Raw genomic sequence first — 12,989 nt, 5'->3', positions numbered from 1 at the left:
AATATCAATCTGATACATATCTTGGAGATGTTCTACAGGAACTAACCCCTCACCCCTTCTTGGGGAATGTTAACTACAAGCTAAGTAAGACCCCAGACTGGTAGGAATCTAAGGAATGATGATGTTGACCTTTTCTGACCCTTGTGACTTCAATTAACTAAAAGTTGGACTTTGTCAACCTTTGCCCCAATTCTCTGTTGAATTTGCCTCTGCTCAAGCCCCTTCATGAATATGCATGTTCCTTTAGCTTAAAATTTCCCCAATTTTGCTGTTCAGGGAGACACTGCTTTGGGAAAGATCTGCAGTATTTTCCTTATTTGCTGCAGGTAATAAATCCTTCCTTCTCCCAGTCTTTGGCTTAGTTGTGTCTTTTGGCTAGACACCCACCAAGAGGCAAACCCAATTTTGGGAATCATTACTTGTAATGTGTTACTGCTTTGCATAGTTTTAAAAAATAACACCCCAAAATAGACATGTCACTTCAGGTATTTATTTAAGGACAAACATTACTGACTGTTTTACAATGTGCTGGGAAGCTATGTTAGCGACAGGTAATAAAGAAAAAACACTGCTCTGGAGGAGGGCAATCTAGGGGGTTGCTTTGTTTAAAAACTGATATGTCCTTGATAACAAACAAATATTTGGACAGTATTTCTCAATTAATTTATCTCATCTGCTGCCCTAGTTCAGGTTTGATCTCCTGCCTGAATTTTGCACTTCTCCTTCCCAACACTTTATTCTCCTATCCTGCGTTATTGTCATAGCTTTCACCTTTTTTAAAAAAAATGTCTTTAATGCGTTTCTCCCCTTTGAATGCAAGCTCCCTGAAAACAAGGATTTTTGTTTTGTTCATAATTGTAGTCCTGAGTCTGGAGTTGGGGAAGCCTAGAAAAATATCAAAGACTTATAACCATCAATAAATCTCCTTGCTGCAACAGCTTCTCCATTCATCCCTTCACATTTATGCCTTTTATGTGCTAGGAACTCTTATCCCATGGTTAATAAGATATAGTGTATGTCTGTTTCAATCACATTTTGCCCACCAAAGGCCACTGAAAGCAGAAAAAAACTTTGGGGAAAAGGACTTGAGGGTAGCAGCCCGACAGGAGGTGGCTAGTTAACGCTGTGGACTCCTATCTGCGCAGCAGCTAAAAAACGTTTTCGCAGAGAAGAATGAACACATCTACACCAATCTTTTAAGCACTTCCTTAAGCCCTGAGGGCTAATAGCAAGGTCTGACAGGCTACAAGGCGGAGAATTACCACGGCTATTTTGGGCGCTCAGCTCAGCTCCCCTCAGGCGCAGCTTCCGGCCCGCTGCAGAAAAATACGTCCGGCGTTCTGCTTTTTACGTGCTGAGTCACGGCCAAAGCCTCCACCCTAGCTTTGAGGGGCAGGATGCGCAAAATGTGACATGAGTAAGGGGGACAAAGGCTTGGGAATTAATTTTCTCCACTCGCTTGTCGGTTTTCTCATCAGGGGAGTATTTTTCTCGGAGCCGCGGAGCATTATTCAGCCGCTACCTCAAACTACCCTACCACTTACGTCATAAACGCTGCGCAGCAATCCCGGCGCCCTTCTCCCATCGTCCTCCGCGCCACTCTCTCCGCCTCTTCTTCCTCGCCCCGCCCACCCCTGGTTTCGAAGAGCTCGCTGGGTGCTCCGAGAATCCGGCCCGGGCTCGTTGGTTCCTTTTATTCCTTGTTCCCATTGGTTGATTACGTGCGCGTGACTGCTCTCTTGCCTTATGATTGGCTAGAATCAGTTGCGGGAAGGGCGGGGGGATGAGGGAAGTTGGCTTGCGGGAGACCGGATTGGGGGAGGGGTTCAGGCCTGTCCACCCCAGCGGCTGCGGCAGATCCAGCGCTGGCCGCCACCGCCTTTGGAACGCGGAGGAGGAGGAGCGGCTGGAGGAGTAGGAGGAGGAGGTGGGCCCTGGGGAGCGGGATGCCCATCGCTCCGGCTTGGTGGTGAATGCTGAGGAGAGTCACGGTTGCTGCAGTCTGTGCCACCGGGAGGAAGTTGTGGTGTGAGGCCGGGCGGGAGCTCGCGGCGCGGTGGAGAATAGAAGCGCGGGGTCGGTGCGAAGACTCGGCGGCTGCCAGACCCTTTCCTACTCAGACCATGCCTGGAAGGAACAAGGCGAAGTCTACCTGCAGCTGCCCTGACCTGCAGCCCAATGGACAGGATTTGGGCGAGAGCGGCCGGGTTGCTCGTCTGGGAGCCGATGAATCTGAGGAGGAGGGACGGAGGGGGCCTGTCAGTAATGCCGGAGACCCTGAGATCGTCAAGTCTCCCAGCGATCCGAAGCAATACCGGTGAGGGAGGAGGCTTGGACCGGGGAGGAGAGCAGGGGGCGGCCTCTCTGTTCCTGCTGTGGTCACTTCTTGTCTCCGAATTTTCCGAAGGAGCAACAGGGGCACATTTTCCACCCCAAAAGCTTCCTTGGATGGAGGTGGCAAGGACAGTTAGGGGCATCTGTGTGGTGTCAACTCAATGAGGGGCAGATCGTGGGTTCCACCAGGAATCAGGATGTCAGAATGGGAAGGGTTGTTCGAGTAGTTATGACATGAGCTAAAGCAAGAATGGAGGTTTTAATGAGGAAGGCAACCTGAATGGTCAGGGAGTCTTGGTATTATGAGGAAAGACTGAAGGAACTGGGGATTTTAATTTTGGAGAGTATATTTAAGGGGCATATTATCACTATCCATAAATACTTGAGGTGCCCGTAGTTGAAAGAGGGGTAAACTGTTGGGTGGAAGTTACTAGAGGATCGTGTGGTTTCAGAAAAAGAACTTAGGCATCAGAGTTGGCCCAAGATGAGGTGACTTATTTCCATGGGTTGTTTCTCATCGCTAGAATGGTTGGGTGAGTTATTCCAAGACTATATTAGAAAGAACTTGAGTCTCAGTTGGGTGAGTCATAGAAGACTTGTAAGATTTCTTCTGATCCTGAAAGTCTCAACTTTTGGTTTATGCCATCATCCTCTGAACATCTCTAATAACTGGTGGCTCAATCTGCACCTAAGTATTTTCTTTACAGGTAACTTATTCCATAGGATGTTATGACTATAATGTATTTTAAAGAGAGAGCATATTGTCCAACTTCATTTTAAAGGTTGAGGAAATTGAGATCCATGAGCGTTTGCTTCTTGCTTAGAATTACACAGCTAAATAATAACAGAGCTGGTATGAACTCTGTCCATCTGACACCAAATCCAGTGCACCATTTACTGATTTTTATAAAGTTTTTATTCATTGAATTGAAAGCTGAAGGATTCTAGGTAAATTTGTTGTATGGCCCTCTGTCTTTAGAGCAGGAAACAACCTTAGAGATAATCTTTTTCACTCCCCACCACCCCCAATAGACTGGTGACTGAAACTAAGGTCTAGAAAGAAGTGTTTTAGCCCTAAATTGAAGACAGGCCTAAATTATTTCACTCCAAGTCCAGAGAGTAACAGTAAACAACTCTTTGTACTATTCTTCCCAGGCTGCAGATCTTTATGGATGGGCTAAATTTTCTCTTTCTCATCAAAGATGTGGTTATATTAGTAATATGTAAATGAGCAAGTCCAAACCTTGATAAAAGTTATTTAGTTTTTGCTGTCCAGATTAAATAGCTTCATTTTTTTTCTGCCTATATAAAGTTATGTAATAACAGGTAATATTTATAGAAAGTATACTATGTGTCAGATACTGTTCTAACTGCTTTTGATGTATTGCTTCATGTAATGATCTCGTTTTTGGCAAATTCATTTGAAAAATGCTTATCAAGTCTTACTGTGTGCTAAGTGCTGAGAGCTGTCTTAAATCTTTTCTGAAACTTGTTTGAATATAACTTAATAAATGATATTTTATTTTGAGTACTGGGCATACAAAGATGGTTAAGACAGTCCCTGCCTTCAGGGAGCTTCCAGTGTAGTAGAGGGACACAGACACATAAAAAAGGTATAATTAGAGCACTAAAGTTTTATAGAAACCATAATAGAAGTATGTGCTGGGTATAGCAAGGAATAAAGTAAGGAGTGGTAAACTATACCTGGGGAGAAAGTTAGACTTCAAAGAGGAGGTAATACTTAAAAGGTATTGTTTGAGAAGTTGTTGCATTTCTACATTTTTGTGGTCTTTTGCCAAATCATTGTCCTTAGTGTCTCAGTTTTCTTATTTTAAAGTGAAGGGGGTTGATTAAGAATAATGGTGTTTTCCAGTAATTTCCTCTCCTTTCAGAAGAGCAGGTCAACTTTTATCTGATTTATATACTAAAGTTTTCAATTAGACTCTTGAAGGATTTTGTTACTTTAAAATAAAGGTGGAAAACCTTGATATTAGATGAATTTTAAAGATTTACCCATCCTGAAGTTAAATTCTCCGAATTTTGTAACCATAAGTAGACATGAGGCATTTGCAGCCCAGAGAGCTGAATTATCTTTCCAGGACCTGCTGAGATGTTATCTCTGTGAAGCCTTTCCAGGGCAGAACTAATCCCTCCTTTCACTGTATTTCAGTAGGACTTTATACATGGTCCATTACAGTACACACTCATCGTGTTATAATTATTTATCTCTTAAATGTGTGAATAAGCACCAGAGGCAGACTTGATTAAAGGAATATTTTTTTGAAAATAACAGCTCAAAATATTTGTTTACCAGTCTGCATTTATTAAGTGATAGCCTGTAGAATTTTACTTCTCTATATGTAATTTATTTTAAGCTTTTTTGAAATGTTAATCATACCTCCGGGACATCTAGTCTGCTTTTTTTAGTGATCTGTATAAGTGCTTGGTAAGTGTTGATTTCCTTCTCTTCTGGAAAGATTTGGGCTTTTGTTTTCCTGTAAAATAGGCATTGAGGTCTTCTTAAGTGGTCCTCTAAGAAGTTGCAGGGGAAGGAGTGGGAAACATAAGGGAAGCCTTTAGCAGTGAAGGTTTGAAATAGTGTAGAGAATTGGGTGATGCATACTTGAGAAATATTAAGAGAGAAGTTATGAGTTCTTCAGCATGAAAATGATATAAGTAGAGCAGTGTCTTAAGATTAATCTACAGGTAGTAGCTTAAACCCACAGGATGTGGCAAGACTGTTTTAAGAGATAATTATATTGGTTTGGCCAAAAAGTACCTTCAGTTTTTAAGTAAAAATAAAAGACATATTTTTCATTTTCACCAAGAACTTTATTGAACAACATATTCACCATTTTCCCCCACTGCCTTCTGTCATTTTCCAGGCAGCTTCATAATTCCATCTTCCCAAAACTTTTTATCTTTTTGAGCAAAGAAGGGTTCCAGATGCCTTTTACAGTCTTCGAGGGAATTGAAATTTTTTCCATTAAGAGAATTTTGTAAAGACCAAAGTAAATGGAAATCCAAAGGTGCAATGTCTGGTGAATCAGAACTTCCCAGCCAAGGTGTAACAGTTTTTGCCTGGTCATTAAAGAAACATTCAGTCCTGCCTTATCCTGATGTAAGATTATACATTTTCTGTTGACTAATTCTGGAGCTTTGTGGAGTGCTGCTTTCAGTTGGTCTTTTTGAGAGCAGCACTTGTTGGAATTAATTGGTTTTCCGGAAGGAGCTCATAATAGAGGACTCCCTTCCAATCCCACTATATACACAACATCTCCTTTGGATGAAGACTGGGCTTTGGTATAGTTGGTGGTAGCTCATTTCACTTGCCCCAAGGATCTCTTTCATTCCACATTATTGTACAGTCTCCACTTTTCATCACTTGTAACAATTTGCTTTTAAAATGGAATGTTTTCGTTAATGTTTAAGTAGGGAATCGCATGCAAAAATATGGTCAAGAAGGTTTTTTTCACTTAACTTATGTGGCACCCAGACATTAAAGCAATGAATATAACTGAACTGTTGCCAATGATTTTCAGTGCTTGATTTGGATATTTTGAGTATGTCTGCTATCTCCCGCGTGGTATAAAGTTGATTGTTCTCAATTAACGTCTCGGTTTGCTTGCTATCAACCTAAACTGGAGCATTGTCCAGCGAGAAATCTCCAGCACGAAATTTTGCATACCACTTTTGATATGTTCAATCAGTCACAGCACAAATCTTTTTCAGTGTTGTAGTTGCGTTTTTACCTTTCTTGAAATAATAAAGCATAATATGCCAAGAATGTTGCTTTTTCTTTCATCTTCAATATTAAAATGGCTACACAAAAATTCACCAATTTTGATAAGTTTTATTTTGAAATGCATGCTGATATGACAGCGGTAACAATACAATCTAATAAAATTGTTTCAAATGAGGTTAAAGACAACTAAGTGCTACTAGAGCCATCTTCTGGAAACACCCGAATGAACGTTTTGGCCAACTCAATAATTGTGTATTCAATGGTGTAAGCTGGTGTATGTGATACTATTCTTTCTCTGATTTGTTCCCCTCTTCATTTTTTTTTTTTCCTTTTCTCTCATTAACCCAATTTAAAAAATGTTTGCTAGGCTAAAAACGTATGAATCCAGAGTTCAGGTCTGTTTTACTCACTCACAGCACGTCATAGGTTCTCAAGTAGTATTTGTAGAATGTATAAATGCATGAGTGCCCATATGCCAGGCATTTTCATGGAACTCTTGGGGATATTCTGCTAGAAACTTTTTAGATTAAATTTGTATCCTAGCCAGTTGGAAAGAAAACAAGTATGAATAGGCAAGTTACAGAGAAAAAATATGTTATACAAATAACAATAATATGAATGGTGATATTGTAGTATGTTTAATTCATACAGAATCTTGTGGTGGTTGGCACATAATAAGCATGCAAATGTTAGCCATTACTGTTTTAATATGTTCACAGTTATTAAATGATATTTGCAGCACTGTAATAGCAAAAAATTGGCAACAACTTTATTGTCCATTGGTTGGCTGAAGATTGTTATTATACCATTCTACAACAAAAATAATGTGTAACTATCAGAATACATATATGGTTTTATATACTGATATGGAGAGGTGTCCCATGATTTACTATTGAATGAAAAAAGCCAATTGCAAACCACAATGTATTGTATAATTCCATCTTTATAAAGAAAAAAAACCCAGAAAACACCTCCCATTATATGTTTATCTAAAATATAATTTTCTAGGTTTAAATATGTGCAGAAAGGATTAGAAATGATATTCAGCAAGTTTATTTCTCTAGAGAAAAGGCTAGATTTGACTTGAGTTTACTTTTTTTTTTAATAAATTATTTATTGACTGCGTTGGGTCTTCATTGCTGCGCACAGGCTTTCTCTAGTTGTGGCAAGTGGGGGCTACTCTTTGTTTTGGTGCACGGGCTTCTCAGTGTGGTGGCTTCTTTTGTCGCAGAGCACGGGCCCTAGGTGCATGGGCTTCAGTAGTTGTGGCACATGGGCTCAGTAGTTGTGGCTTGAGGGCTCTAGAGGGCAGGCTCAGTAGTTGTGGCACACAGGCTTAGTTGTTCCGTGGCATGTGGGATCTTCCCGAACCAGGGCTCGAACCCATATCTCCTGCAGTGGCAGGCAGATTCTTAACCACTGCGCCACCAGGGAAGTCTGAGTTGTTTACTTTTTAGTAATTAAAAAAGATTGATAAATAAAAGTATTATGTGGTCCTTGTAGGAAATTTAGATAACAAGAAAAATTTTAAATTCCTTATAATCATTCCACTTGGCATCACTTTATTCCTTTTTGCTATGCAGTTGTAATTTATAATTTTAAAATGGTATAATACCATGTTTAACAATGTTGTGAACATTTTCTTACTGTTTTTCAGTATATTTTGTCTACTTAAAAGTCCATGGTATAGATATACCATAATTTAATCATTAGCATTTTATAAGATGTTTAGATTGTTAAATTTTCTTTGCCTTAGAAACCTGTTTATTCTCAACTGAATCCTTTGGGTGTAGACCCAGTCATGATGGGTTTGGTAGATATGTAGGGTAACCTCTGGTGATCTGGTCTGTTTCTAGGATATTCTTTTTTTTTAAAAAATAATTAATTTATTTATTTTATTGGCTGTGTTGGGTCTTTGTTGCTGTGTGTGGGCTTTCTTCTCTTTTTTAGTTGCAGTGAGTGGGGGCTATTCTTCGTTGTGGTGCGCGGGCTCCTCATTGCCATGGCTTCTCTTGTTGCAGAGCATGGGGTCTAGGCACATGGGCTTCAGTAGTTGCAGCACATGGGCTCAATAGTTGTGGCTCACAGGCTCTAAAGCGCAGGCTCAATAGCTGTGGCGCATGGGCTTAGCTGCTCCGCGGCATGTGGGATCTTCCTGGAGCAGGGATCGAACCCGTGTCCCCTGCGTTGGCAGGCGGATTCTCAACCACTGCGCCACCTAGGAAACGCATTTCTAGGATATTCTTTAATTGGGAGAGCTGGAAGAGAAGAAGATGGTTTGTTCCGGGACTTCTACTCTGGCATAGGTCTTATATTCATACTGGTTTCTAGAATGAAGTCAGTTATTAAGCCTATCTAACTCATAGGAAACTAAGTAGATTATAGTCCCTTTCCAGTGTGTGTGTGTGTGTGTGTGTGTGTGTGTGTATTTTTTTTTTCCCTTTTTTTCTTTTTTTGTGGTGGGGATGGTGGGCTTAGTTACATGGTTGCACCAGAATTAAGCTGTCTGCAGAAAGGCTGGAAGTAGATTGTAGTTTGGAAAGTTTACTTGGTCTTTTGAAGACGTGTACAGAGATTTTATGTTTTTGTTGTCACCACCAGTGATCTTTGTTCTCCTAATAATAACTGGTATTTGTTGAGTGCTTACTAGGTAGTAAGTACTATTTTTTTTTAAATTTTATTAAATAGTTGCAGCATGCGAGATCTTTCGTTGTGGCATGTGGGCTTCTCTCTAGTTGTGGCATGTGGGCTCAGTAGTTGTGGCATGGGCATAATTACCCCACAGCATGTGGGATCTTAGTTCCCCCGCCAGGGACCGAACCCAGGGACCGAACCCAGGGATCGAACCTGCATCCCCTGCACTGGAAGGCTTATTCTTAACCACTGGACCACCAGGGAAGTCCTAGTATTAAGTTATATTCTAAGGAGTTTACATAGATTATCTCATTTCATCTTTATAGTAATCCTATTAGATAGTGCTCATTTTACATGATAGTCTTAATGCTATTCTGTGAAAATACATTACTGAGCAGGTGCTGAGCACTAACTAGAGTATAAATGAACTGCGTTCTCTCATTTGGTTCCTTCTAAGCAAAGTTCTTACCATGGCAGATAAGGTCTAAGTCCCTCCATTTTTTGGTTCTTAACTTTCCAGTTTTACCTTCTGTTGTGTGATTTTGTGCTGCTTTTCTTGGCATATGCTGTACTCTTTGGTCAAACATTACCTGCTCTGTGAATGCTTTAACTCTTTTCCTTCAATCTTTCCCTCCTGCATGTGAGTTATTTACACTCTTGTGTGCCCTGTAGCAATTTTTTTCAAGCTGCTCCATATTTTTGTAAGTACTGTTTTGTCTTTCCCCACTACTGTGCTGAAATTTTTGTAGAAAGGGACTTTGTTACTTTGAATCTTTGTATGCCTTCTGTTCTGTTATTAATAAATCAACTGTCTATATACCTAAGACTCATCTCTCCACTTGTGCACTAGATCCCATCCCCTCTTTATTGATCGCAGCCACCAATTATTCCACCAATTGTTCCTCTTTCATCTTGCATAATCAGTTTCTTCCTTTTCCTGGATCATTCCCATGAGCATGCAAATATGCTATAATTGTTCCTATCTTCTGGGGAAAAACGTTTCTTTGCTCAGATCCCCTTGGACCTATATACCCTTCCAGATACTCAAATTTCTCTATTTCCTTCATAGCAAAGCTTGTTAAAAGAGTTGTCTGTATTCAAAATTTGTAGTTCATCTACTCCATTATTTCTTGAACTCAGAGTGGGCTTTTGCCACTTTGCTATACCAAAATAGCTATTTTCAAGCTCACCAATAACTTTTACAATTGGTCAGTTCTCAAGTTTTTATCTTATTTGACCTTATAGTATCTTATGACACAGTGATCATTCTTTCCTTCTTGGAATGCTTTTTTTCAGTTGGCTTCCAGGTCAACACTGCTGTTAGTTCTCCTTCTGCCTCATTTGCAAGGTTTTTCCTTATCTCCTTGACCTCTAAATTTTGGAGTGCCTGGGCTCAGTCCTTGGACATTTGCTCCCTGTCTTGTGGCTTTAAATAGCACCCTGTATTGAATAACAGTTTTACTTAGGTTCCCCACCCCTATGCTCTTTTTTTACTGTTTTATTTTTCTTCGTAGCACTTATTTGCCATTTGATATACTGTATATTTACTTGTTCATGAGAGCAAGGACTTTGTTTTGTTCATCGCTGTATCTCCAGTGCCTAGAATGGTGCCTTTCTCATAGTCTTACTTCCATCTCTGACCTCTTCATCCTTTTCTCCTTTGGCCTGATTGATATATGAGGGTATATTTTTCAGTCTTCCTTTTTTAAAATCATTTTATTTCTTGTTTTTATTTCAGATCAAAAAAATTTTTTAAGGAATAAAACCATATAGATACACCTGAAGCTCTTTGGACACTGCCCCCTCCTATTGCATTCCCTACCCTTTTTTTCCAGTGTTAACCATTATCTGAATTTGGTATATATGCCATTCCTATGTATATTTTCATACTTTTTATTAAATACACACTTATCTATAAACAGTATATGTTATTGCTTTCATATGTTTTAAGACATAAATAGAAATTGTCACATTTGATGTCTCATAACTTTTTTTTGCTTTTGAGATTTGTTCATACTGATAAGTGTAATAGTAGTTATTTGTGTTAAATGCGGTTTAGTATCTTGTGTAAATACATCACTATTTATTTGTTTTCCTACCACTGGTCATTTACATTATTCCCAATTTCCTGTTGTATTTTGTTTTCTGATTATGCCACTATTTCTCTTTTCTCTGATTTTTGTACATTTAGATTATTACCATTGCTTCAGTGAACATTTTTATACACGACTCCTTGTGTACACATTTGAGAGTTTATTTATATATCTATAAATGAAATGACTAATTTTTAACCTTACTATAGATGTTGCCAAAGTACTTTTCTAATTTGTTGTACTACTTTACATTTATCCCAAAGTTCCTGCTTCTATATATAATTACCAATTCCTGATACTTTTAGAATTTTAAAAAAGTATTGAGAACTTGATCTGTGGGAAATATTTTTCTCTTAAAATTTTTTTATTTGCATTTTCCCTTATTATCAATAAAACCAAACATTATTTCATGTTTCCTGGCCATTTGGATTTCTCCTTTTATGAACTGCCCATTTTTCTACTGGATTAGTTTTTTTTTCCCCCTCTTTTAAATTGACCTGTAAGAATTCTTTACATATTTTAAATACTAATCCTTTGTTGATTATATGAATTGCAAAAATATTCTCTAAGTCTGTATAGTTTATCATTACCCATTGTAAAGTCTTAAAATTTAATCAGATTTATTCATCTTTTTATTTATGGTTTGTGCTTTTTCATATTATTTATTTTCTTCTAGAAATTTTATAGTTTTGCTTTTTACAGTTGCGTAAGGATCTTAAGTTTACTACTGTTTTTTGAAAATATGGGCAGCCAGTTGTCCAAGCACACCTTTTGAAAAGTCTGTATCCTAGAGGTCACCAAACTTTTTTCTGTAAAGGGCTAGATAATAAATATTTTAGACTTTGTCAGTCAAGAGGCAAAATTAAAGATATTATGTAGGTACATATATAACAAGAAAGAAAACAAATTTCTGCAAATTAAAAAAAATTTTTTTTCGGCCATGCCACACAGCTTGTGGGATCTTAGTTCTCTAACCAGGGATTGAATTCCGGCCACCACAGTGAAAGCGCTGAGTCCTAACCACTGGACCACCAGGGAATTCCCTCTGCAAATTTTTAATAAAATTTTTTATGAAGTTCAGAATATAATAGTAGTACTTTATTTAGTAATACAGGTCTACTAGTGAGAAGAGTGGAATGATTTTTGGGAGGGATAACATTTTGCTTTTGGGGGGATTCAAAGTTAATGTTCCCTGTCATTAAAGTTGGTTGCAAATGTGTCCTCTGTTAACACTGATTTGTAATGAGATTTTACATATTTCATCTTTGAAAATGTGTTTTCATGCTGACAGGTACTGCCAAATACTGATACTAGTCTATGAGCATTTGTTTTTTGTTTGTTTGGTTTTTTTTTTTAGCCTATTCATTGCTTGGAAGGCATTTATAGATATTAGTTTCTTCTCTGATATTTTTGCTGCTTGGAGTGCCATTACATTGTAGATTAATCACTTCTGATTGAAAATCAGGCAGAAGCTCCTCAATTGCAGTTAAAGGAACTTTGAAATAATTTCCTTTGTGTTTGCACCAATGTCTGAAAAACACTGCTGGAACTGTAGTTTGTTTGGAAAACATATCTGCAGCAAGTTTGTGTGGGAATGGAGATGGGGGTTCTTGTTTTAACTTTTGACAGCATAGGAAATGTATAAAGCAGTTTGCCATCGCTTGTAATTCATATAACATTAGTTGTTTTTGAAATAGAAGTTTTGGTAATTTTGGGTTGAAATTAAGAAACATTGTGAAGACTGCAGCAAAAGCTGACTTCCAAAGCCATCTAGTATTTGATCATGGTTGAAGGCTATTCAAAAAAGTTTGTCTTTACTCTGAGCTCAAAACATTGCATTAAAATATTCCTAATGCTAAGCCATCAAACTGCTTGCTCTAGAGTAAGGGAAATTAAAAATATTCAGCTTCTGGGAATTCCCCTCGCAGTCCAGTGGTTAGGACTCTGCTCTTTCCCTGCCATGGGCCTGGGTTCAGGTAACTGAGATCCTGCAAGCTGCACAGAACAGCCAAAAAACAACAACAACCACAACAAACAAACCCCCAAAACCTCCGCTTCTATTTCTGACAAAAATTAACAGAACTAATGATTGTAAAGTCTACAGGAGCAAATGACACTACTAAAGATAGGAATTTAATAACAAAATCTATGTTAAAAGTATGACATTTGAATTCCACTTTCCC

The 12,989-nt window shown here is 38.6% G+C and overlaps 1 protein-coding gene across 4 annotated transcripts in view; it reads left to right on the top strand.

Annotated features, from left to right (window-relative positions):
* Positions 1 to 1,812: 1,812 nt before the first annotated feature.
* The window catches only part of NRDC (nardilysin convertase), a 101,736-nt gene continuing 90,559 nt past the window's right edge, over positions 1,813 to 12,989 (top strand). For 3 of the 4 annotated variants that reach the window (XM_057710572.1, XM_057710570.1, XM_057710569.1), the window contains exon 1: positions 1,813 to 2,317. In XM_057710572.1, the coding sequence (XP_057566555.1) occupies positions 1,974 to 2,317 (344 nt within the window). In that variant the 5' untranslated portion in view covers positions 1,813 to 1,973. The remainder of the gene's footprint in view (positions 2,318 to 12,989) is intronic. The other variant, XM_057710582.1, reaches the window with a different exon arrangement.

The sequence above is a fragment of the Hippopotamus amphibius genome, chromosome 1 (assembly GCF_030028045.1).
Source record: "Hippopotamus amphibius kiboko isolate mHipAmp2 chromosome 1, mHipAmp2.hap2, whole genome shotgun sequence".
NCBI lineage: Eukaryota > Metazoa > Chordata > Mammalia > Artiodactyla > Hippopotamidae > Hippopotamus > Hippopotamus amphibius.
Note: the sequence above shows the minus strand (reverse complement) of the source record. Positions and strands in the feature narration are given on the sequence as shown.